This window comes from Scyliorhinus torazame, chromosome 5 (genome assembly GCF_047496885.1).
Source record: "Scyliorhinus torazame isolate Kashiwa2021f chromosome 5, sScyTor2.1, whole genome shotgun sequence".
Classification (NCBI taxonomy): domain Eukaryota; kingdom Metazoa; phylum Chordata; class Chondrichthyes; order Carcharhiniformes; family Scyliorhinidae; genus Scyliorhinus; species Scyliorhinus torazame.
In genome coordinates this window covers 146,438,023-146,464,107 of record NC_092711.1, presented here as the reverse complement: position 1 = coordinate 146,464,107, position 26,085 = coordinate 146,438,023, and the positions used below count along the sequence as shown (strand labels likewise).

General features: G+C 46.6%; 2 protein-coding genes and 1 pseudogene across 4 annotated transcripts in view; all 3 read right to left on the bottom strand.

Annotated features, from left to right (window-relative positions):
• LOC140421927 (uncharacterized) overlaps positions 1–26,085 on the bottom strand; it is a 120,475-nt gene that overhangs the window by 72,268 nt on the left and 22,122 nt on the right. The gene's annotated exons all lie outside the window — the stretch shown is intronic.
• On the bottom strand, positions 3,067–3,531 carry LOC140421964 (large ribosomal subunit protein P1 pseudogene; annotated as a pseudogene).
• LOC140421922 (uncharacterized) lies at positions 13,032–24,950 on the bottom strand. 3 transcript variants are annotated; one of them, XM_072506894.1, is made up of 2 exons: positions 24,680–24,950; positions 13,032–21,824 (listed from the first exon to the last, which is right to left on the bottom strand). In XM_072506894.1, exon 2 carries the CDS (start codon positions 21,466–21,468, stop codon positions 20,371–20,373), a length of 1,098 nt encoding a protein of 365 aa, XP_072362995.1. In that variant the 5' UTR covers positions 21,469–21,824; positions 24,680–24,950; the 3' UTR covers positions 13,032–20,370. The 3 variants fall into 3 exon arrangements, with proteins under 3 accessions (XP_072362995.1, XP_072362994.1, XP_072362996.1); XM_072506893.1 differs by lacking the exon at positions 24,680–24,950 and adding an exon at positions 24,431–24,539; XM_072506895.1 differs by lacking the exon at positions 24,680–24,950 and adding an exon at positions 22,150–23,565.

Genomic DNA, 26,085 nt, shown 5'->3' with positions numbered 1-26,085 from the left:
CTCTCGGGCATCTTTAAGATGCATGTTGATGACTGCCTATGTGGTGATACTAGTGAGTTCAAAAATAATGTTACTGACAGGATCAGAACAACATTTAAGGTTTGGAGTCGGGCTTCTGGGACCTTTAAATAAATTAGATTGGAAATCGGGCAGTGTGGGTCTGACGTAACTTTACATCAACAATCTCAGGGAGACAGTATGAACCCTGTCACAGTCAATGGGGCCGGGGCCTCACACAGAAAGAGGAAGGTGTTTCCAAAGCTGGGACTGAGCTGCTGCAAAGTTGAATTGACGAATGGGGCACACAGGCAAGGCCGGATACAAGTTTTGATGTCTTTGAGCTGAGTTCTGTAATGAAACATCCAGAGGTCAAGGATATTTAAAGTGCAAACAAAAATTTAAAAATACAAGATGGAGAAATGTGTGCTGAAATTTCCATCTTTGAGAGGGGAAAGGTCACCGCGGGGTCAACAAAGAAGATGGAGGCTGGAGCACCAGGGGAGGCCGCAGTGCTTACGGCTGAAGAACTAACTAAGGTGATGGCTGCGGAATTCCAAAAGCGGCGCAGATTGAGAAATGTATGGAGATGGTGAGGAAGGAGATGCAGGAGGTTTTGAGTGTGCTGGTGGAGGAGGCGGTTTCCCCGGTGAAGACGGCGGTGGCGAGCGCAGTGGCGGAGGTGCGAGAGCAAGGGGAGGCGCTGAAGGAAGTGGAGGAGACGGTATTGCAGCACGGTGATCAACTTGCGTCGATGGGGAAAGAGATGCGGAAGGTGATGGACACGAACAAGAATCTGCGAGGAAAAATGGAAGATCTGGAAAACAGATCCAGGCGACAGAATTTGAGGGTCGTGGGGCTGCCCGAAGGAGTTGAAGGACCGAAGCCGACTGAGTATTTTGCCGCGATGCTGGCAAAACTACTGGGGGAGGGGGAGGACCCCTCCCAATATGAACTGGATCGGGCTCATCAGTCGTGGAGGCCTGTACCAAAGGCGAGTGAGCCGCCAAGGGCAGTGACTCTGTGCTTCCGTAGGTACAGTGTGAAGGAGAAGGTCCTGAGCTGGGCCAAGCAGAAGCGGGTGGTGCAGCGGGCTGGAGCTGGTATACGTGTATACCAGGACTTTACGGTGGAGCTGCCGAGGAGGTGGGCTGCCTTCAACCGGGTGAAGACGGCACTGTACATTGGCAAGGTGCAGTGTGGCATTGTATATCCAGCGAAGCTGAGGGTGACTCACAAGCTCAGGGACTTTTATTTTGGAACGGTGGAAGCAGCGGAGGAGTTTGCGAGGGCAGAAGGACTGTGGCAGAACTGACAAATTGAGGAATGGTCATGTGCCGATGTAACCTCAGGACTGTATTTTCTTTTTTTTTGTTTTTTTGTATCACTGCGCGCGGGGGTAGAGGCTAAAGGAGCCAATGTTGCATAGATTTGGACAAGGGAAGGGACGGGACTTTCATTCGAAAGGAGGGCTCTTTGGGGTGTAGGTGGATATGCGGGGTTTGTGTGCTAAAAGGGGATCTTTGGGCTTTCCTAGGGCCGGGCAAGGGGGAAAGGGACCCGGGTGGGGGCCTCCACGCTGGCCGGTTTAAGCCGGCCAGTGAACGGGAGTGAGGTGGGGGGAGGGGCTGCGGCCATCGGAGCCTGACAGAACAGGGTCCGAGTGGTCTCGCCGCGGTGGAGAGTTGGGGGTAGGGATCCGAGGTTGGGGGAGGGAACCGAGGTTGGGAGGAGGAGTTTTACAAGAGCCAGTGGATGGGAAGAGCTGGAGACGTTGGGGGGGGCGGGGTACAACTGTGGGGTATCATGCACGGTACTCTCTTAGAGGCTGGATGGCGTTGGGTGGGGGGGGGGGCGTGGGGTGGAGAGCCGTGTAGATTAAGGGTGACTACGGGTAATCCCTGATTCCTTTTTGTCATTTGTTTATGTAAACATGTGGGTTGAGGTTTGGGGGTTGGTGGGCGGATGGGATCGTTGTTATTATGGGGATTGACATATCTTGTTGATTATTGTTTATTGTTGATGGGTGTAAATGTGGGAGAAAACGTGAAAAAGGAGAATAAAACATTTTTTTTTTAAAAAGAAAGAAATTTCCATCTTTGGGTGAGCTGCAAAATGTAAAATGGATTTTTTAATCCATTTTAGGCAGCGGAGATTCGGCGGGGGCGGGAATCGCGCCGCGCCGGTTGGCAGGCCCCCCCCGCTCGATTCTCCGGCCCGGATGGGCCAAAGTCCCGCCGCTAAAATGCCTGTCCCGCCGGCGTAAATTAAATCACCTACCTTACCGGCGGGACAAGGCGGCGCGGGTGGGCTCCGGGGTCCTGGGGGGGCGCGGGGCGATCTGGCACCGAGGGTTGCCCCCACGGTGGCCTGGCCCGCGATCGGGGCCCACCGATCCGCGGGCGGGCCTGTGCCATGGGGGCACTCTTTCCCTTCCGCCTCCTCCACGGTCTCCACCATGGCGGAGGCGGAAGAGACTCCCTCCACTGCGCATGCGCGGGAATGCTGTCAGCGGCCGCTAACGCTCCCGCGCATGCGCCGCCCGGAGATGTCATTTCCGCGCCAGCTGGTGGGGCACCAAAGGCCTTTTCCGCCAGCTGGCGGGGCGGAAATTCCTCCGGCGCCGGCCTAGCCCCTCAATGTTGGGGCTCGGCCCCCAAAGATGCGGAGCATTCCGCACCTTTGCGGCGGCGCGATGCCCGTCTGATTTGCGCCGTTTTGGGCGCCAGTCGGCGGACATCGCGCCGTTTCCGGAGATTTCCGCCCAGTGTTTTTCAAACTTTTTTTCCGGGGACCCATTTTTACTAACTGGCCAACCTTCGGGACCCACGCCGGCCGACCTTCGCGACCCACGTCAGCCGACCTTCGCGACCCACCATTTTCTCTTACATTGTTTGCTGCTGACAAAATGGAGGAATCACAATCTCGCCCAAAGCACATGACGGCGACGTTCGGGGGCTGTGACCTGCTCTCTGCCTCCCTCAGGCAGGAAGATTATATAGAATTTTTAAAAAAATCTTCTGCGTCTCCGATTGTGTAAATTTTCGATCCTCAGCCGCAGCAGCTGGCTTTTATATTCAATTTTTATTTATTTTTTGTAAATTGTAACAATGTTGTTGCACGGCACGTTTAATCAAAGAGACCAAAGCCCATGTCATCGTCAGACTCTTCAGATTCTTCCTGTTTCTTCTCGTCCTTTTCCTCTTCAGCAGCAACATGGGCAGCGGTGGAAACAACTGCTGCAGCAGCTGGGGCACGGCTACCAGCACCAACGTTGCAGATCAAACTATTGACGTCAATATTAGCCAATGCCTTGGCAAACAGACTAGGCCAGAAAGGCTCAATGGTCACACCAGCTGTTTTAATCAGGACATTGAGTTTGTCTTCGGTGACGGTGACCTCGTCGTTGTGCAGGGTGAGGGTGCTGTAGATCCAGGCGAGTTCCGAGGTGGAGGCCATGGCGCTGGATCTCTGCTGGTGGGTCCGATGGTGCTAGTCGCCGGGGGGGAAACTCGGCCTTAGCTTCATTCAGAAGAACCAAGCACTTCCGAACCAGACAGAGCGAGCAGCAGCCGGCTTTTAACTATGACAGCTGTGAGCGGCCCTTTTACCATATAAAAGAAATGCTGCTGCACTGCGCATGCGTGCCTGATCATCGCACAGTGCGGCGCACTATTTTATATGGTAAAAAGGCCGCTCGCAGCTGGCATAGTTAAAAGCTGGCTGATGCGGCTGTTGCGCGCAAATTTGCGCAATCGGGAGTGCCGTGACGGACGGCTCCGCGACCTTCCCAACACACACCCACGACCCCCTAGCGAGTCGCACCCCCGACTTTGAAGATCACTGTTCTAAACCTCTTTTTGCAGTGCGAGCAGTTTAATGGTCTCTCCTCGGTGTGAACCCGTTGGTGTTTCATCATTTGGGATGGATCACTGAATCGCTTCCCACAGTCAGAGCAGGTAAATGGCCTCTCCCCGGTGTGAACTCGCTGGTGTCTCCCCAGGTGGCCTGACTGACTGAATCCCTTCCCAACACAGTGCAGGAGAGCGGCTCTCCCCAGTGTGAACTCGCTGGTGTTTCTGCAGGGCGAATGACGTTCTAAACTTCTTTGTGCAGTGAGAGCAGCTGAACAGTCTCTCCCCAGTGTGAATGCGCTGGTGGGCCATCAGTACCTAAAACCATTTGAAGCCACTCCCACAGTCAGAGCATTTATAGGGTCTCTCCTAAGTGTTTGTGACGTGGCTCAGCAGGTTGGGTAACTCAGTAAATCCCTTCCCACTGTTGTTGAAAACTCACCACTATTCTTAGAAGTCCTTCTATACCAAAAAGGGCCAACATTCTAAATGGTGAACAGAGATTCTCACTCCCTGACTCCTATGCAGGCTTCGGTGGGTGCTATTCAGGTGAAACTATGTTTTCAAGTTATCCCCCGGTATAACCCATCCCTTCACAGAAGATTTCATCTACTTATCACTTAGTAGCATCGATCCTGGGTCCCGCATTGCTAAGTAAGTAAAGTAAACTTAGGAATAACCACTGTTTCAGGTTAAAACTTTTAAGTTATTTTATTATTATATTTTTTCTTTTAAAAGCTGCAATCACTGTCTTTACAGAAGGGTAAAAAGATCTTGCTTCTGGATCCTTCTGGTTGGTTGAAGGGACCTTCAGGCCCAACTTGACAATCGATCTTTTTTAAAAGTCTGGTCTTCTTTAGATGTATTCACTGTTCTGCTCGGTTGCTATGTCCTATCATTCCCATGTACTGAGCTATGAGAGCTGGCTCTGCTGGCTGTCTCTGAGCTGACTCTGCCTCCTCTTTAAATTCTGGTCTTCCTTAGATGTATTAGCTATTTTAGCTGGGCTACTTTGCTTTGTCCCTTTTCCATGACCGAGCTGACTGTAAGCTGACTCTGCTTGCTTCTCTTGTTCCTTCTCTGTTTCTCTCGTTCCTTCTCTGCCCCTCTCTGCCTCTCTCTCAGGGTTATACATTTTTCTGACAGTTATTAAGTTATGACTTTATTGTAAAGTAACTTTTATTTCTCTTGGATTGGAAAAGGTACCTTTAATCTGAATTTTTCTAACACGACGAAGTATTAATTTTGGGCATGGCCTCAGCCTACAGATCCCTGATTATATTGTTTCCTTTGTGATGTTCAACGTTCCTTTGTGATATTCAAAAATGCTTTGATTTCAATAGGAGTGTGAATTTTGGTTCCTGTCATTGCTATAGTTTTATTATTGAATTGTGGCCCCAGCTCATAATTTTGACTTTGATTTGGGTCTAATTTGTGTTCTCGTAGACATGTTGTCTCCAGTTTTCTTTAATTTACCTGATTGCAGCAGAGCTTCACACCTATATATTTGACCCCCTAGTCATTATTTTCTATCTGTTGATTTTACTTCAATGAAGGTGTGAATCATTGCTTTTAGCGTAATGCTAAAAATCCACTTGGTTATAACTTGAAAGGTTTACATTTATCACCTAACTCAACTGAAACCCTCATCCATGCTTTTCCAGATGCTTACTAAGATGATTAATTTCAATGAAGGTGTGAGCCATTGCTTTTAGCTTCATACAAAAATCCTGTTTGTTTGCTAAGCCTGTTTGGGAGAAGGAATCTGCATTTTATAATCCTGCTCTTTGCAGCTGCTGTTAACCCTTCGTGGGATCTTTCCCTGTATCCTCTCATGTTTGTCTCAGACCAGATATTGCCAGACTTCCATGTTTCAAATGACACATCTTTCCATATTTTCAATACCACCACCGACAAAGCAGTTCAGCGGTGTCTCCACGGTGTGAACTTGTTGGTGTTTCATCATTTGGAATGAAGTACTAAATCCATTCCACAGTCAGAGCAGGTGAATGGTCTCTCCCTGATGTGGACTCTCTGGTGTTTCTGCAGGTGGGTGAACCACTGAAGCCCTTCCCACAACAGAGCAGGTGAATGGTCTCACTCCGAGTGTGAATGTGTCGAATTTCCAGATGAGATGGGTACCTGAATCCCTTCCCACAGTCTCCACATTTCCACCGTTTCTCTAAGGTGCTGGATGTTCTGGTGTCTCTCCAGGTTAGACAATCAGTTGAACTCTCACACAGAACATGTGTACAGCCTCCTCCCGCTGTGAATGGTGTGATGTTTTTTCAGGCTGTAACTGGTTAAAACTCTTTCCACAGTCAGTGCTCTGGAACACTCTCACTTGGGTGTGTGTGTGTCTCGGTGCTTTTCCAGTCACACTGATGATAAAAATCTTTTGAAACAGACAGAATAGAGAAACATTTCTCCTTCTAGTTTCAAAGACAGGTAATATTCCAGACCCGTGGAATCGAGTGACTATCAGATTTTGATATCATGTTTGGTTTGAGATTTCCGCCTCTTCGAATATCCTGGAAAAGGAATTTACAAAAGACATCACTGTCAGTACAGGATAGAAATTCAGAACAGACAATTCTAGTTTCTCTGGAACATTCTTTCCTCTCTTATTCCCCAAAATCTGTAAATCTCCGTCCCACACACTCTCCCTCCATTCTCACTCTGCTGTATCTAATATTCACCCTCCCAATTCTCCTGAAGGTGCTGATTCAGGCGGATTGACAGATCCATGCTCACTGCTTCCTGTCCTGGACACGCATGCAGGCTGCCACACAGATGAATGTCTGTATTACTGGACTAAAATGTGGACAGGGTAGATCGATCAGAATATTGAACTTGTTGCCTATGAGGTTAGTCGAGTACAGATGATCAATAATTTGTGAAGGAAATTGGATGGGTACTGCAGTGTTACAGGAAGGCTCGTTGAGAATTACAGAATTGCTTGAGAGTCGGCATGGATTTGAGTTGTCAAATGGACGGCTTCTGTGCCATCATGACTCTATGACTGGAACTATATAACATAGTTGCGTACAATATACAACTAGAAATAATAATAAATGTACTTTACATAACCATAAATTATAGATCTAATCTGTACCATATAACAGTAGACATTTCTCCATTCAATATTAATTTAATGTCCCCTTAAATGTCAGCCATCTCAAACCAGCCCTTTAATTGTGAACATTAGGAAAAAGGCCATCCTTTTAGCCAAACAAATAAATGTGTCGAGCTGAGGGAGCAAAATATGTCAATGTCTTTAAGAGAGAGAGAGACCTGGACCAAGCTTTCCAGAGTCTGCACCCTCCCTGGATTCACTTCCTTTCCCTTCAGTTGCTGCAAGTGACCAATTGTAGGTCAGAATGAGAAAGAAATGGAAAGGGGGAGAAAATAAAATGTTTTACTCACAGATGTTGGAGACAGGAGGAAGTTTCAGTCTGCGTTAAGCTCAATCCTTATTCACACAAGCCCGGGCTCTGATTGCCTGAAGGTCGAGTCCTTCCGGTCCCTCAAGTTTTCCCATTGGTCAAGCCCTCAGCATGAAGCGCGGGAGGGGGACACTGCACATGCGCAGTTTCCCCTGTCCCTTGAATATGCGCATCACGGCTTTTGGGCTGGGAGACGAGCAAGTGCAGCTGTTGAACTGTTTGGAGGATGCGCGTTGGCCCTGTTCATCCTGTAGAAGACGAGGAAAACTAAGGAGATGGTGGGAAGGTTTGGAAACACTTTGTGGTCGGCTAAGCCCTGTTAAAAATTGTCAGCTCACCTGGTTCGCTCCTTCGGAATTTCTCCCTCCCGGAACTTGGTCCAGGTTAATGGCCGCCATCTCGGTTAAGTGATGATGTGGAGATGCCGGCATTGGACTGGGGTGAGCACAGTACGAAGTCTTACAACACCAGGTTAAAGTCCAACAGGTTTGTTTCGATGTCACTAGCTTTCGGAGCGCTGCTCCTTCCTCAGGTGAATGAAGAGGTCTGATCCAGAAACACATATATAGACAAATTCAAAGATGCCAAACAATGCTAGGAATGCGAGCATTAGCAGGTGATTAAATCTTTACAGATCCAGAGATGGGGTAACCCCAGGTTAAAGAGGTGTGAATTGTATCAAGCCAGGACAGTTGGTAGGATTTTGCAGGCCAGATGGTGGGGGATGAATGTAATGTGACATGAATCCCAGGTCCCGGTTGAGGCCGCACTCATGTGTGCGGAACTTGGCTATAAGTTTCTGCTCGGCGATTCTGCGTTGTCGCGGGTCCTGAAGGCCGCCTTGGAGAACGCTTACCCGGAGATCAGAGGCTGAATGCCCTTGACTGCTGAAGTGTTCCCCGACTGGAAGGGAACATTCCTCCCTGGTGATTGTTGTGCGATGTCCGTTCATTCGTTGTCGCAGCGTCTGCATGGTCTCGCCAATGTACCACGCTTCGGGACATCCTTTCCTGCAGCGTATGAGGTAGACAACGTTGGCCGAGTCGCACGAGTATGTACCGCGTACCTGGTGGATGGTGTTCTCACGTGTAATAGTGGTATCCATGTCGATGATCTGGCACGTCTTGCAGAGATTGCCATGACAGGGTTGTGTGGTGTCGTGGTCACTGTTCTGAAGACTGGGTAGTTTGCTGCAAACAATGGTTCGTTTGAGGTTGCGCGGTTGTTTGAAGGCAAGTAGTGGGGGTGTGGGGATGACCTTGGCAAGATGTTCATCGTCATCAATGACGTGTTGAAGGCTGTGAAGAAGATGACATAGTTTCTCCGCTCCAGGGAAATACTGGACGACGAAGGGTATTCTGTCGGTTGTGTCCCATGTTTGTCTTCTGAGGAGGTCGGTCCGGTTTTTCGCTGTGGCGCGTTGGAACTGTCGATCGATGAGTCGAGTGCCATATCCTGTTCGTACGAGGGCATCTTTCAACGTCTGTAGATGTCTGTTACGCTCCTCCTCGTCTGAGCAGATCCTGTGTATACGGAGGGAGAATCAAACAATGAGAATAGGCCCCGCCCCTATTTACTCTGATTGGCTGGAGGACCAGATGCCTGTCTCAGTCATCCAGACCTGCCCCCTGTTCCCATTGTTCCGGGAGGGGGAGGGTACAATAAATCAGAGGTTCCACTTTGGGCGGAGATTTGCAACTTTAAGGGAAAAGGAGGAAAAATATATTCCATAGAAACGAGAATTGTCTCGTCTGAATTTCTATCTGCGACTGACAGTGATGATTTTTGTAAACTCATTTTCCAGGATATTACAAGGGGAGGATTTACAGATGGGAAACTCAAATCAGACTTCACATCAAGATTTAACAGAGTCTCTCCATTCATCAGGACCTGAATATCATCGAGATGTGAATCTGGAAAGAGAATTTTTAGTCTGTGGGAAAAGACTTTGAACATCGTCGTGACTGGAAAAGCACAGAGACACACACAAACCCAAGAGAGTGTTCCACTGCAGTGACTGTGGAAAGAACTTTAACCAGTTTCACAGCCTGAAAACAACATTGCAGCACTCACAGCGGAGAGCGACCGGAAACGTGTTCTGTGTGTGGACGAGCTTTCAACTTTTGTCAAACTGGAGCCTCACAAGCACACCCCCACCATGGAGAAACGGTGGAAATGTAGGGACTGTGGGAAGGGATTCAGGTCACCATCTGAGCTGGAAATTCATCGACGCTGTCACACTGGGGAGAGGCCATTCACCTGCTCTCAGTGTGGGAAGGGATTCACTCAATTACCCCATCTGCAGGCACACCAGCGAATTCACACCGGGGAAGGACCATTTACCTGTTCCACGTGTGGGAATGGATTCAGTAATTCTTCCCAACTGCTGACACACCAGCGAGTACACACTGGAGAGAAACCATTTACCTGCACCGTGTGTGGGAAAGGATTCACTCATTTATCCAGCCAGCGGAGACACAAAGTCACTCACACAAATGAGAGACCCTTTAAATGCTCTGACTGTGGCAACAGCTTCAAAAGTTCTCGAGAACTGATGTACCACCAGCACATTCACACCGAGGAGAGACCGTTCAGCTGCTCTCAGTGCACAAAAAAGTTTAAAAGGTCTTCCAACCTGCGGGAACACCAGCGAGTTCACATGGGGACGAGGCCATTCACCTGCACAGTGTGTGGAAAGGGCTTCTCTCAGTCATCCCACCTGCTAAGACACCAGCGAGTTCACTAGTGATGACAGAGTTTGGATTCTACTCCTTTAGCTGCTGTTAATCACATCCAGGACTGAATCATGTTCATTCTGACACTTGGTGAAGTGGGAGGGTTGGAGGGTTTCTTCCTGCTGGACTGACCGGTCTCATGACTTTGCTTCCAGTGGGGTGATGGTCTTTGAGCCTGGGAGAGCACATTTCCACTGAAACGATCCACAAAAATTGAAAGTACATTTATTATAACTTTCACAATAAATATTTTCCTGATTTCAGGCAAATCTAAAATACAGACAGAATTGGAAAAAAGTCTGGCAGCATCTGTGCTAAGAGAAACAGAAGTTTCACGTCCAATGTATCTCTACTTCAGAACTAAAGAGAGGGAGAAATGTGTTGGGTTTGATGCGACCATCAATTCACTCGAAGACACGTGGAGAAGTAAACTGTGGTTTTAATCAGCTTAGAACTGAGCCTGCCTGTGACTGGTACAACACTGAAGGCGGCCCCGCAGGTCAGCAGCTCTTATACTTCCTGTAAAGGGGGTGGAGCAGTGGGCGGAGCCCGTACGTGCCCCAACATATCCCCTGTGGATGAAGCCACACAATGGTCCATAGGTAGAGCCCACAGGGTGAATAACATAACACAGTGCACTGGTGAATTATCAGTAATTATACATTCACCACACTGGTGAAAGAGGGGGAAGGTCAGGTAGAACAAAAGGGAAAGTCAGTGATTGGTTAGAGGGTGGGTAAGATTAAATTACAAAAATGTCCTGGAACAAAAGGGAGAGGTAATGGTTGTGGGAAAGAAACAAAGCATTGGTCCAGAGTAAGTGTTAATGGCAGAATAAAGGACAGCTCTGTCTGGAAGCAAAAAACATGAAAACAAGATGCAGACTGGCACTCAGTAAAAAAACAAATCAAAATGGAGGAGAGAGTTCAGGGTCTGAAGTTGTTGAACTCAATGTTGAGTCCAGAAGGCTGTAAAGTGCCTCATCGAAAGATGAGGGGCTGTTGGTCCAGCTTGTGTTAGGCTTCTCCGGAACATTGCAGCAGGCCGAGGACATAAATGTGAGCCTGAGAGCAAGGTGGTGAATTCTAATGGCAGCAAGCGGAAGGTTAGGGTCATGCTTGTGGACTGATGAGAGGTGTTCCACAAAGAGGGCAGGGAACAGGCTACAGATGAATTAAAGAGAAACCATTTGGGTCCAGAACATCGTGAACATCCTTTTACTATGGTTGTCTTTGATCCTCAAGTCATTTTGTGTTTTTTAACCGTGTTTTGTTTCATTAATAAACTTTTATCAGTAAAAATATTAGATTTTTCTGGACTTTTCGTGATTAGATTACTGCACTTTAGGAAAAGTGGGTGAGAGGGCTGACAGGCTCTTTCACAGAAAGTGAGTCCCTTTGAGGGAATTGGCAAAGGAGCCAGAGGGGGAGATGTGATTTTATTTTATTTTTTGACACAGCGAGTTGTTCTGATCTGCCTGAAAGCAGATTCAATTGTATCTTTCCAAAGGGTAAATGCTTGAAAGGGAAGAATTTGCAGGGCTGTGGGGAAAGGGCAGAGCAGTTGGATGAATCAGAGAATCCTTTCAATGAGATAGCAGGGGCACGATGGGCTGAATGGTCTCCTCCTGCAGCCTGTGAATCTGAGCCTCCTGCTTTTGTGCAGGTTAAAAGGGACAGATTTCATTGCAGCCTCTTCCCTGTATATGTATTTAAAGAGACGGGTTTCTCTTTAGCTCTGAGTGACCGATTTAATAATCGTTTGGAGGCCCATTTCCCAGTCAGACCTCCAGCACTTTCCTGTCTCTCTATTAGTGCGACATGCATGGAAGTTTCCCAACTGGGCACAGACCCCAATTATTCTCAGCTAAATTCAGCCTCAGCTCCGTCGCCTGGCTGTCATTGACACGAGCTAGAGACAGAAAGGTGCCCGAGGCTCAAATGGAAAGTCGAAACTAGTGGCTCTAAACCAACACTTCATCATTTGTCAGTCAAACATGTTATTTATGCTGGGGTGTTTATTAATAGATTTAGGCACTGGAGGCAAAGGGTGGGTGGGGTTTTTAGTGGGTAACTTTCCATTTCTAACTTTGTATTGTCTATAGTGTCAGCTGTGGCTCAGTGGGCAGCTCTCTCACCTCTGAGTCAGATGGTTGTGGATTCAAATCCCAGTCCAGGGACGTGTGGGCTAAATTCAGTTTCATTTTTCCTCATCCCAGCACTGAGGGAGTGCTGCACTGTCAGAACAGCCTTCTTTCAAATAAGATGTTAAACTGAGGCCCTGTCTGCCCCTCTCAGGTGGGTGTAAAAGTTCCCACAGCCACTATTTTGAAGAAGAGCAGGGGAGTTATCCCCGGTGTCCCGGTCAATATTTATCCCTCAATCAACATCACTAAAAACACATCATCTGCTCATTATCACATTGCTGTGTGTGGGATCTTGCTGTGTGTAAATTGGTTGCTGCTTTTCCAACATTAGAACATACAGAGCTGAAGGAGGCCATTCGGCCCATCAAGTCTGCACTGACCCACTTAAGCCCTTACCTCCACCCTATTCCCATAACCCCTCCTAACCTTTTTGGTCACTAAGGGAAGTTTATCATTGCCAATCCATCTAACCTGCACGTCTTTGGACTGTGGGAGGAAACCGGAGCACCCGGAGGAAACCCACGCAGACACGGGGAGAACGTGCAGACTCCGCACAGACAGTGACCCAGCGGGTAATTGAACCTGGGACCCTGACGCTGCAAAGCCACAGTGCTATCCACTTGCGCTACCATGCTGCCCAACAGTGACTACACTTCAAAAGTACTTCATTTGCTTTAAAGCACTTTGGGATATCCTGTGGTTGTGAAATGTGCTATAGAAATTCAAGTTTTTAAATTGAAGATTTATGTTTTCTGAACTTGTTATCTGGAACTTTATTGATTTCAGCCACACCCAACCTACCATTTAATAAATTCACTTTGTTTCAGACAAGGCAATTAAGGCAAAGGCAGAATTCTCTTGATATTAAATTTAAAAAGTTTATTCAAAGAAACTTTTTAGACATTGAATTTTACAACTTCATGCGGGTAATCAGTCTGCAGGAGCGTTACCCTCTCTGGCTCCTTTGACAGTAATTTCCTTGGAACTCGGCCTCGGGAATCTTCAGTACTTGGCCAGCATGGAAGACCTTTAGATGTTCTGCTTTTATCCCCAAAGTGACCATTACTTCACGTCAGAGTTGGGTCTGTTGTAATATGACAATTGGTCAATTTGGTCACTGGATTAATTTAATTGGATCCCCAATTACTGACACCACCTTCTCTCATTATCTTAGACAGGAATACAATAGAACTGTTTCATACTATCCCTTTATCTGATTCTATAACAATCCCTTATTCATACAGCTTCAAAAGTTGAGGCTAATCAGAGTTTGAAGGTCTCTCTTGCCAGTACATTTATCCTCATTGCACATTCTTTCCATACACAGCAATTAAGCTTTTACATTTTTACAGCAAATAAAACTCAGTCTTTCACTATACCTACTAAATCATTTTTGATTCATTGTAACTGAATTAAGGCTCTTAATCAATCATCTGTTACTGACTGGCAGCTAATTAATACAGTAATCTTTAATTAATACGTTTGGTTAATACAATATCCACTCTTTGGAAAAGTCTGTTTTATGGAAGACAATCACTTTCTTTCTTACTAACTTTGATTGGATTGAACAATGGGTCTTCGATTTGAGCCAGACTTTGGCAATATATGATCTTCTATAGCTTTACAAAATTCTGGAACAATTTGTTCTTTAAACAATTTTGCCTCATTCAGCAGTATCTAGAAACAGTTTGGTTTATACAGAATGAATTTTTTAAATAAAGGTCCAGTCACGTTTTAGAGTTTAAAATGGTTTCCTTAACCTTGCTACTTATAACAGTGAAGATTGACGAGTGATTGTTTTTTAAAACAAAATATTATTAATGAGGCATACCGAGAGTTTCCGACATTACAACAGTGACTACACTTCAAAAGTACTTCAAAGGCTGTAAAAAGCTTTAGGTGATTGTGTGGTCACGAAAGGTGCTATAGAAATAGATACAGAATCCCTTAAGTGCAGAAGGAGGCCATTCAGCCCATCGAGTCTGCACCGACCCTTCAAAAGAGCACTCTACCCATATCCACTCACCCGTAACCCCATAACCTAACCTGCACATCCCTGGACACTGAGGGGCAATTTATCAGGGCTAATCCACCTAACCCATACATTTTAGGACTGTGGGAGGAAACCAGAGCACTCGGAAGAAACCCATACATTCATGGGGAGAACATACAAACCCCACACAAGTGACCAAGGTCAGAATTGAACATGGGTCCCTGGTGCTGTGAGGCAACAGTGCTAACTACTGTGCCATTGTGCCACTCAAATAAATGTAATTTATTTTCAGAACTAGTGCCCAAACCTGGACATATCACACTCAGTCCACTCATGAAGATCATCAATAAAGACTGAGACTTGATTTTGTACAACCATGTCTTTCTCTCCATTTCAAATCCCCCGTGAAAATCCAAACACAGTGTATCGTGAAAGTATTTAAAACAGAACGAGTTGTGATTTGGGATTCACTGCCTGACAATGGTGCAGGAAGTAAATTCAACTGCAGCTTTCAAAAGGGAACTGAATAGATTCTGTAGGAAAATAAACTTGCAGGGTGATGGGACCAAATCGATTGTTCATTCAAAGAGCTAGCATAGGAATGGTAGACTGAATGGCCTCCTTCTTTGCCCTCTGGTTCTCGCTTACTTTTGAGGAAAATCTTGAACCAGAGTTTGGCAGTATTTGTGAAATACCTGAAACCCACTTCTGAGGAGGGGGGTAGAAGCGGAGATGATGGACTGTTTCCAAAAAGAAATTGGATGGGCTTTTGAGGGAAATAAACTGGCAGAGATATGGGAATAGAACAGGGCAATCATTTGATCAATAGAAATCTACAAGTTGTGAATCTTTGGAATTCTCTAGCCCAGAGGGCTGTGGAAGCTCAGTCATGGAGTGTGTTTAAAGCAGAGACTGACAGATTTCTAAATACCAAGAACAAAGGGATATGGGGATAGTGTGGGGGGAAAGGCATTGAAGTGGATAATCAGCCATCGTATTGAATTGTGGAGCAGGCTTGATGGGCTGAATGGCCAACTTCTGCTCCTATGTTCCAAAGGTACACAGATAAGCAGGAAAGTAAATTGTGAAGAGGACATAAGGAGGTTACAAAGTTATATGTTAAATGAGCAGGAAAAAATCTGGCAAATTGAGAATAACATGGGAAAATGTGTCATGGTCCACGTGGCAGGAAGATTTAAAAAGCTTATTATCTAAATGGTGAGAGATTGCAGAGCTCTGAGATTCAGAGGGATCTGGGTGTCCGAGAGCATGAATCACAAAAGGCGAGTAACAGGTACAGCAAGTAATTAGGAAAGCTAATAGAATGTTATTGCATATTGTGAAGGGAATTGAATACAAAAGTAGGGAGGTTATGCTTCAGTTGTACAGGACATTGGTGAGACCACATCTGGAGCAGCGTGTACAGTATTGCTCTCATTTAAGGAATGATGTAAATGTGTTGGAAGCAGTTCAGAGAAGGTTTAATGAATTCACACCTGGAATTGGAGGCTGGTCTTATGAGGAATGATTGGACAGGCTGGGCTTGTGTCCGATGGAGTTTAGGTAACTTAATTGAACCATCTCAGATCCTGAGAGTCCTTAACAGGGTGGATGCGGAAAGGATGTTTCCTCATGTGGGAGAATCTAGAAATTGGAGTCACTTTAAAAGTAACAACTTGCCCATTTAAGGCAGAGAGTTTGGAGTCTTTGGAACTCTCTTCCTCAAAGGACAGTGGAAACAAGGTATTTGAATATTTTGAAAGCAGGCTGGATAGATTCTTGAAAAGCAATGGGGTGAAAGGTTATCGGGAGGGTACGCGGGAATAAGACCATACTAAGACCAGACATAATAGGAACAGGAGTAGGCCATTCGGCCCTTCCAGCCTGGTCCATCTTTCAATAGGATCACAGCTGATCTGACATTTCTCACGTTCACTTTCCTGCCCTTTCCCTGTAATCCTCGGTTCCCTCACTGATCAACAATCTATCTCGGCCGTAAATATACACAAGGACTCTGTCCCCACAACTCTCAGTTCCAAAGACTCTCAGAAGACTTTCCTCCTCATCTCAGTCTTAATTTGGCTCCTCTTTATTCTGAGACGATGCCCTCTGGTCCTAGACTCTCCCATGAAGGGAACCATCCTCTCAGCATTTACCCTGTGAAGCTCCTTAAGAATCCTATATGTTTCAATGAGATCACCTCTCATTCTTCTAAATTCCAATGAGCAGAGTCCCAACCTGTTCAACCTTTGCTCCTAAGACAATCCCTCCATACCTGGGATCATCCTCGTGAACCTTCTCTAAACAGCCTCCAATGAAATAATATCTTTCCTTAATAAGGTGACCAAAACTGCTCTCAGTTCTCCAGATGTGGTCTCACCAGCACCTTGTACCGCTGCAGCAAGACTTCCCGACTCTTATACTCCAACCCCCTTGGAATCAGGGCCAACATTCCATTAGCCTTCCTGATTACCTGCTGCACCTGTCTGCTAGCTTTCTGTGTTTCGTGCACAAGTCCCCCAAGTCCCTTTGTGTTGCAACTTTCTGCAGTTTTTCTCCATTTAAATAATACTGTTCTTTTGTTCTCCCTTCCAAAATGAACTTCACATTTTCCCACATTATGCTCCATGTGGCAACTTTTTGTCCACTTGCTTAACCTCTCAATATCTCTTTGCAAACTGTTAGTATCCCCCTCGCAACTTGCCTTTCCACCTATTTTTGTGTTGTCTGAAAATTTGGGCACAGTACGTTCGCTTCCTCCCTCCAAGTCATTGATATAAATTGTACACAGTTGCAATCCCAGCACTGACCCCTGTGGAACCCCACTGGTTACAGGTCACCAACCTGAAAAAGAGCCCCTTATCCCCACTCACTGTTTCCTGCTCATTAGCCAATTCTCTATCCACGCCAACACCATGGGTTCTTATCTCATGACTTAACGTTTTGTGAGGTACCTTGTCAAAGGCCTTCTGGAAGTTTAAATACAACACATCTACTGGTCCCCCTCTATCCAGTCTGGTTGAGACTTCCTCGAAACACTCTGATAAATTAGTCAGACACGGTTTCCCTTTCACAAAGCCATGCTGACTCTGCTTGATTAGATTATGATTTTCTCAATGTGCTGCTATTACTTCCTAATAATTGATTCCAACATTTTTATCAATAATAAATGTTAGGCTAATCGTCCTATAGTGTCTCATTTTTGCCTCCCTCCCATTCTGAATCGGGGGTTGTCACTTTGGCAGTTTTCCAATCCTCTGATACTTCTCCAGAATCCAAGGATTTTTGGAAAATTACAATCAATGCATCCCCTATCCCTGCAGCCATTTCTTTTAGGATCCTAGGCTGCAGTCATCCAGGGGACTTATCTTATCCCCATTAGTTTGTCCAATACAACTTCTCCAGTGATGGTATTTAATTGCTTCCTCCACATCCTTTAGTATTGATGGGATATTCGAAGTATCTTCCACCGTAAAGACTGATGCAAAATATCTGTTTAACTCCTCTGCCATTTCCTTGTTCCCCACAACTGACACAGCGGCACGGTGGTTAGCACTGTTGCTACACAGCTCCAGGGACCTGGGTTCAATCCCGGCTTGGGTCACTGTCTGTGCGGAGTCTGCACGTTCTCCCCAAAACTGCGTGGGTTTCCTCCGGGTGCTCCGGTTTCCTCCCACAAGTCCCAAAAGACGTGCTTGTTAGGTGAATTGGCCATTCTGAATTCTCCCTCTCTGTACCCGAACAGGTGCCTGAGTGTGGCGACTAGGGGATTTTCACAGTAACTTCATTGCAGTGTTAATGTAAGCCTACTTGTGACAATAATAAAGATGATTATAATAAAGAATATTCTTATGCTCTCCCAAGATTTATTTTCCAAGGAGCCTCTGTGTAGTTGAGGTCACAATCAGATCACCGGAAACTTATTGAATGGTGGAGCAGGCTCGAGGGGCCGAGTGGCCTAGTCCTGCTCCTAATTCGCATGTTATCACATCCTTTATAATAGATTGTAGCATTTCCCCTCATACAGATGTCAGGCTAATGGGTCTGTGGTTCCCCATTTTCTCTCTCTCTCCTTAAATATTGGGGCTACATTTACCACCTTCCAATCTGCAGGAACCATTCCCGAATCTATAGAATTTTCAAAGATGATCACCAATGTCTCCACTATCTCTACAGCCACCTCTTTCAACACTCTGGGATGTCGAGCATTAGCTTTTGGGGATTTATTAACTGTCAATCCCATTATTTTCTCCAGTACTGCTTTTTCACTAATACAAATCTCTTGCAGTTCCTCGTGCTCAATAGTTCCTTGGTTCTCTCGTGTTTTTGGGACGATTTCTATATCTTTCTCTGTGAAGACAGACTCACATTGTTTAGTTTCTCTGCCATGTCCTTATTCCCCATTATAAACTGTACTGTCTCTGCCTGGAATGGACCCACATTGGTCTTTGCTAATCTTTTCCTTTTCACATTCCTATCGGAGCTTTTCCAGTTCTCCTCAGTTTGCTCTCATATTCTATTTTCTCTTTATCAGTTTCTTGATCCTCCTTTGCTGAATTCTAAAACAAGTTCCCAATCCTCAGACTCACTACTATATTGTCTCCTCCATTGATCTAATGGAATCTTTAACTTTTCTTATTCGCCACGATAGCTTCACTTTTGCTGTTTAATTTTTGCTTCTTAAAGGAATCTATATTTTATGTAAATAAAATGCGAGTGGTTGCCTGTCTATTGTCTATTGTCATACAAAGAACAGCAAAGAACAAAGGACAGTACAGCACAGGAACAGGCCCTTCGGCCCACCAAGCCTGCTCGGATCATGATGTCTGACTAAACTAAAACCTTTTGTGCTTCCAGGGTCTGTATCCGTCTATTCCCATCCTATTCATGTATTTGTCAAGGTGCCTCTTAAACGTCACTATCGTACCTGCTTCCACCACCTCCTCCGGCAGCGAGTTTCAGGCACTCACCATCCTCTGTGTAAAAAATTTCCCTCGCACATCAACTCCAAAATTTGCCCCTCGCACCTTAAACCTATGTCACCTGGTAATTGACTTTTACAACCTGGCAAAAAGCTTCTGACTATCCACTGTGTTCATGCCATTCATAATTTTGTAAACTTTTATCAGGTCGTCCCTCAACCTCCGTCTTTCCAGTGAAAACAATCTGAGTTTATCCAACCTCTCCTCATAGTTAATACCCTCCAGGCCAGGCAACATCCTGGTAAACTTCCTCTGTACTCTCTCCAAAGCCTCCACAACCTTTTGGTAATCTGGTGAGGACCAGAATTGTAGGCAATATTCCACGTGTGGCCTAACTAAGGTTCTGTACTGCTGCAGCATTAACATGACAATTTTGTGTACTCAATTCCCACATCAATGAAGACAAGCATGCCGGCTGCCTTCTTAGCTCCTTATCCACCTGCGTTGCCACTTTCAGTGATATGTTTATTGTAATTTTCCAATCTACCACAGACAACTTGCCCCTCATACCATGTGTTATGGGCCAGGGTTTAGAGAACCCCAAAGTGTATCATGGAGTTCACCTGACCCACAACTTTTACTAGATTGTGGTATGGGGAGCACACGGCCCACTCTACAGGTGTGGTGCAGCAGAAATTTAAAAGTAATTTTTAAAGTAAAACAATGTTTATTCTATGAACTCAGTTAACCTTTTTAAAACATACAGTGAACATCTTAGCACCCATCAATTCAAATACACCCCCAAAAGAATTCAATACTATAAGTAATCCTTAAAATTTCCTTTTAACATCCGTAAGACAAAAATCCTTTTTACAGAAGAACATCAGGTTTAAATTCTCTACTGAGAGCAGTCATCACTCTGAATTCACCAAATGATCTGGAGATAGTCTTTAGATGGCAGAGAGAACAGAATTACACCTTTTTCTGGTCAGTGAGAGCAGAAACAATAACAACGGAGCCAACATCTGTAATTTATTGTGAACTTGTTGGAGTCACAACAGGTGTGCTGAATCACAAAACCCCTCCCCACATTGAGAGCAGGTGAATGGTCTCTCCCCAGAATTAACTCGCTAGTGTCTCGGTAGTTAGGACGGATCATTGAATGTTTCCCCTGCTCAGAGCAGGTGAATGGCTTCTTCCAGGTGTGAACTCGCTAGGGTTCCTGCAGTGTTTGGATATCTGAATCCCTTCTCTCACTAAGAGCAGGTTTACGGCTTCTACCCTGTGTGAACTCGCTGGTGTGTCTGCAGGCTGGATAACCGAGTGAATCCCTTCTCACACTCCGAGCAGGTGAAAGGCCTCTCCCCAGTGTGAACTCGCTGGTGTATCCGCAGGCTCGATGAAGTCGTGAATCTCTTCTCACACTGAGAGCAGGTGAACGGCCTCTCCCCAGTGTGAAGTCGCTGATGTATCCGCAGGCTCTTTAAAGTAGTGAATCTCTTTGCACAATGAGAGCAGGTGAAAGGCCTCTCCCCAGTGTGAACTCGCTGGTGTATCCGCAGGCTCGATGAAGTAGTGAATCCCTTCCCACACTGAGAGCAGGTGAATGGCCTCTCCCCAGTGTGAACTCGCTGATGTATCCGCAGGGTGGATGAATCACCAAATCCTTTCTCACACTGAAAGCAGATGAACGGCCTCTCCCCAGTGTGAACTCGCTGGTGTGACTGCAGGGCGGATAACTGAGTGAATCCCAACCCACACTGAGAGCAGGTGAATGGCCTCTCCCCAGTGTGCACCCGCTGGTGTATCTGCAGGTCGGATGATTGTGTGAATCCCTTCCCACACTGAGAACAGGTGAACGGCCTCTCCCCAGTGTGAACCCGCTGGTGTCTCCGCAGGCTCGATAAAGTAGTGAATCCCTTCTCACACTGAGAGCAAGTGAACGGTCTCTCCCCAGTGTGAATTCTCTGGTGTGACTGTAGGCTGGATAACTGAGTGAATCCCTTCTCACACTGAATACAGGTGAATGGCTTCTCCCCAGTGTGAACTCGCTGGTGTGTCTGCAGGGCACATAACAGAGTGAATCCCTTCCCACACACAGAGCAGGTGAATGGCTTCTCCCCAGTGTGAACTCGCTGATGTATCCGCACGCTCGATAAAGTAGTAAATCCCTTCTCACACTGAGAACAGGTGAATGGCTTCGCCTCAATGTGAACTCGCTGGTGTGTCCGCAGGGCGGATAACTGAATGAATCCCTTCTCACACACAGAGCAGGTGAATGGCCTCTCCCCAGTGTGAATGCGTCTATGAGCTTCCAGCTGTGATGGGGCTCTAAATCCCTTCCCACAGTCTCCACATTTCCACGGTTTCTCCATGTGTTGGGTCTCCTCGTGTCTCTCCAGGTCGGGCAGTCAGTTGAAGCCTCATCCACACACAGAACACGTGTACGATCTCTCCCCGCTGTGAATGATGTGATGTTTTTTCAGGCTGTGTAACTGGTTAAAGCTCTTTCCACAGTCAGTGTTCTGGATAACTCTCACTCGGGTGTGTCTGGATCGGTGCTTTTCCAGTCACACTGATGGTTAAAATCTTTTGAAGCCGACAGATTAGACAAACATTTCTCCTTCTAGATTCAAAGTCCGGTGATATTCAGTTCCAAGGAATTGAGACACAGTCAGATTGAGACGTAAAGTTTGAGATTTCTGTCTGTAATTCCTCTTGTTCTACTGTCCTGTAAAATCAATTTACAAAAGACATCACTGTCAGCACAGGATAGAAATTCAGAACAGACAATTGTAGTTTCTATCGAACATTCTTTCCTCTCTCATTCCCCAAAAGTTGTAAATCTCCATCCCACACACACCATTCTCCATTCTCACCCTGCTATATCTAATATTCACCCTCCCAATTCTCCTGAAGGTGCTGATTAAAGCTGATTGACAGATCCATGCTCACTGCTTCCTGTCCTGGACACAGAGACCATAACAAACAGGAGCTGCAGTCAGCCATTCAGCCCATCAAGCCTGCACGTCTATTTTGTGGGGTCATTGACCAACCTATGTCAGCGACATTCTCCGTGTTGTTGACCAGAGGCTGAGTGAGCTGACTCAATATCTGTGAGCTCATGAGGCCGAGCTGTAAAACACCAAGAAAAGGAACGACAAACCCAAGGAGAGAATTCTGAACGTTGAGCAAGATGCCTCCTCAGCGGAGGCAGGAATTAAATCCTTGGAGAACCGTCTGAGTGCCGTGGGGGAGGTCCTGGGGGACTTGAAGAACCGAGGGTCAGAGAAAGAACATCCGAGTTGTCGGCCTGCCAGAAGGTGTGGAGGGTGAGGCTCCCGTCAGGTCCTTCGAGGACCGGCTGCCACGTTTTCTCAAGCTAGATGTGAAGCCTGGGTGTTTCAAATTAGAAAGGGTATTGGATCCTGTCTTTGAGGCCGAGAGATAGTTTTCATCCCAGGCCTGTAATCATTCGCTTCCACAACTTGAGATCACCAGAGGGTCCTGGAGACAGTTAAGGTGAGGTGGGACCTGGCTCCATGAGGGAGTGAGGATTTCCTTCTTTTGGCAGCCACACAAACGAAGCATCGAGGCTTCGATGAAGTTTGAAGGGAACTCAAGGCTGCGGGAGTGAATTCTGTCGCTTTATCCTGAGACCCTGTAAATTGTCTCCGACAAGTCCGTCAAGTCTTTTGATAATCCGACTACTGCATCAGCCTTCATTAAATCCATGAAGGGTAAGGATTTGGAGGGATGGTTTGCAGCTCGGACTAACTAATCCAGACTCTTTCCTTATCACTGTTTTGTTGTCTGAATTTGTTATCTTTTATCCTGTTGAAGGGAGTTGTTATTCTGTGAGGGCCGATTGAATGTCTTCTTCTCCTCCCTCGAGTGTCCCAGGGACTCATATTATCTTATCTTAGTTATGGTAGATGTGCCGTGTGCTTATTATCCGTCGTCTTTCTTCTATTATCCGAACGTTAATCATGGCAGAACCGAGTGGCGCCATTGCCAACGGGTGGGTGGTGGTGGATGCAGGTTTTCACGGGTGGGTCTAAAATGTGGGAAGGACATGCGATCCCCATTCCCTGTTGGCCCTTCTTTTCTTCTCCTCAGTTTAGAGAAGATATCCCGAGGGTAATAGTCTGGCAGTGGGGTTAATCCTCCGGGTCCTCAGTCATATTGAGGAATGTCCCCTTGAATCTGTTGTGGTCATGATTCTTTTGTCTTTTTGTTATTATGGGAGGGTTTATGTGTTGTTGACTTATCCTACTCTGGTACAGACGAGGCTTTTATCCGGGAAAGGAGCAGATTGGGGAAATTTTGGTGCCTTTGGTGTAAAATGAGTTGGAGGAGGGGGTCATGGCGCATACCCGACTGTGGTGTGAAAATATGTTCCTGTTCTCTCTGTCGTCTAGCTAATGGCGGCAGTTAATCTGCAAATTTTCTCAGGGAATGTCAGGGGCATCCATCGCCCTATCAGAAGGAAAAAAATCCTCTCCTTTCTTAAGGTGAAAGTCGACATAGCTTTATTGCAGGAATCTCATCAAGCTTAAACTCATTTGGTGCGGCAAGGTGGCACAGTGGTTAGCACAGCTGCCTCACAGCACTAGGGACACAAGTTAAATTCGGGCCTCGAGTGACTGCCTGGGTGGAGTTTGCACCTTCTCCTCATGTCTGCGTGGGTTTTCTATGGCTTCTCCCACAGGGCAAAGATGTGCAAGTTGGGTGGATTGGCCCCTTAGTGTTCAAATAGGTTAGGTAGGGTTACTGGGGGACAGTGACACGGTGGAGTCATGGGCCTAGGTAGGGTCCTCTTTCAAAGGCAGATGTGGAATCGATGGGCTGAATGGCATCCTTCTGCACTGTAGGGATTCTATGATGAGGTACACTGTAAATTGAGGCTGGATCGGTTGGGAAGGATTTTCTTTGCCTCTTTGTCATCAAGTAGCATGGGTGTGGCAATCCTTATTAATAAAAATATCCCTTTTAAGGTTGAAACCTGTACCAAGGACAAAGGAGATGGATATGTGATCATTAGAGGTTTGGTGCATGGAGATGTTGTTTCAATAATGAATGTCTTTGGATGCCCGAACGACTCCCCGGAGTTCATTGCGAAGGCTTTTGTGGATTTTGCTGTTAGCTTCGACTAACTCTTTTGTGGTTGGTCACTTCAACGGCCACATATATCCTCTGGTGGATAAGCTCCTGGTTACCAGGCACCACCCCCCCCCCCCCCCCCCGCCTACAAGCTAGGGCGTTGGTCTCGGCTTGTGAGGAGGTGGGTTATGTGGATATTTGGGGAACTTTGCACCCGAGGGGCGGAGATTTTACCTTCTTTCCCGTTCCACAGCAATGTCAGACTAGAATCGCCGACTTCTTCGTGCCGAGAACGACCTGGTGTCCACTTGCACCACAGGGAACATCATAAGTAAAGCCCATCCCCCCGCCCCCCCCCGGTTTTCTGGAGGTTCTGCTCGAGGGCTCACCCCCAGGACGAGAAAGTGGAGGTTTGATGCCTCCCTGATCAGAGATACTTCATTCACTGCACATTTTCAGGAAGAGTTTGAGTTCTTCCGTTACCTCGGCCCCTGGTATTGCCCCCTCCAGACGTGTAAAGCTCAGGCCGGGGGGGTGGTGATCATTTCTGTCACTGCTGATGTAAGTTGCAGAATGCTGGAGAACCAGCGGCGTCTGGAAGTTTGTTTGATGAAGGCCCAGGAGGAAGTTTCCGCCGGAGTGAAGCTCAGTCACACCAACCCCGCACTCTGATTGGCTGAAGGACACGAGTCCTTCCGGTCGCGTAACTGTTCCCATTGGCCAATGCCTCAGCATGAAGTGAGCTCCCCCGCACATGCGCAGCATCCACTCTCCTTTAGACATGCGCAGTCTCAGGCAGGGGGGGGAGAACACCGAGCTGCTTCCAGCTCTGGTCGGAGCCGTCAGCCGGTTGCCTGGAAACCTTGTCTCGAGGAGGTGTGGAGGGTGGGTGGGTTGAACGGGCGGGGCTCGAACGGGCGGGGCTCCCACGTCTGCGCACTGGAACCCAGTGACGACTCCGCGGAATAGAGTAATTCCTATTGGCTGATTCAGGGAGGGCTCCATTGTGATGTCACAGCGGAAGTGAAGGTAAAACCTCATCCTGTCTCCAACATCTGTGAGTAAAACACTTTATTTTCTCCCCCTTTCCATTTCTTTTCTCATTCTCACCTTCAATTGAAAGGAAGTGAATCCAGGGAGGGTGCAGACTCTGGAAAGCTTGGCCCAGGTCTCTCTCTCTCTCTTAAAGACACTGTGTGGAGATGCCGGCGTTGGACTGGGTGAGCACAGTAAGAAGCCTTGCAACACCAGGTTAAAGTCCAACAGGTTTGTTCTCATTAGCGCTCCGAAAGCTAGTGATATCGAAACAAACCTGTTGGACTTGAACCTGGAGTTGTAAGACTTCTTACTGTCTTAAAGACATTGACATCCTTTGCTCCCTCAGCTTGACACATTTATTTATTTGGCTAAAAGAATGGTCTGTTTCCTGAAGTTCAGAATTTAAGGGCTGCTTTCCCAGGAGATGGCTGATATTTAAGGGGACAGTAAATTAATATCGGACAGAGATATGTCCAGTGTTGTTATTTGGTACATATTAGATATATTGTTTATGGTTCTATAATGAAGTATATTTATTATTATTTCAATCGTGTAATATTGTGCTGTAGCTACGTTATATATTTACAGTCATCTCTTCCCTCAGAGGGTTGTGATTCTCTGGATTTCTCTTCCAAAGGGACCAGTGGAGCCTGGGGGTCACTGAATGCCGGTGGGGAGGGGTTGAGGGATAAGGCCCCTCATCTTGCTAACTTCCCCTTCGGATGGTTCCCCCTTGGGATTTAAATATTTGGGAATGTCAATGACCCCCCCCCCCCCTTTCAGACAGCTATATGGGGCCAACTTTCCACAGCTGATGGTGACTATTAGGTGGGACCTGGCCCGGTGGTCGG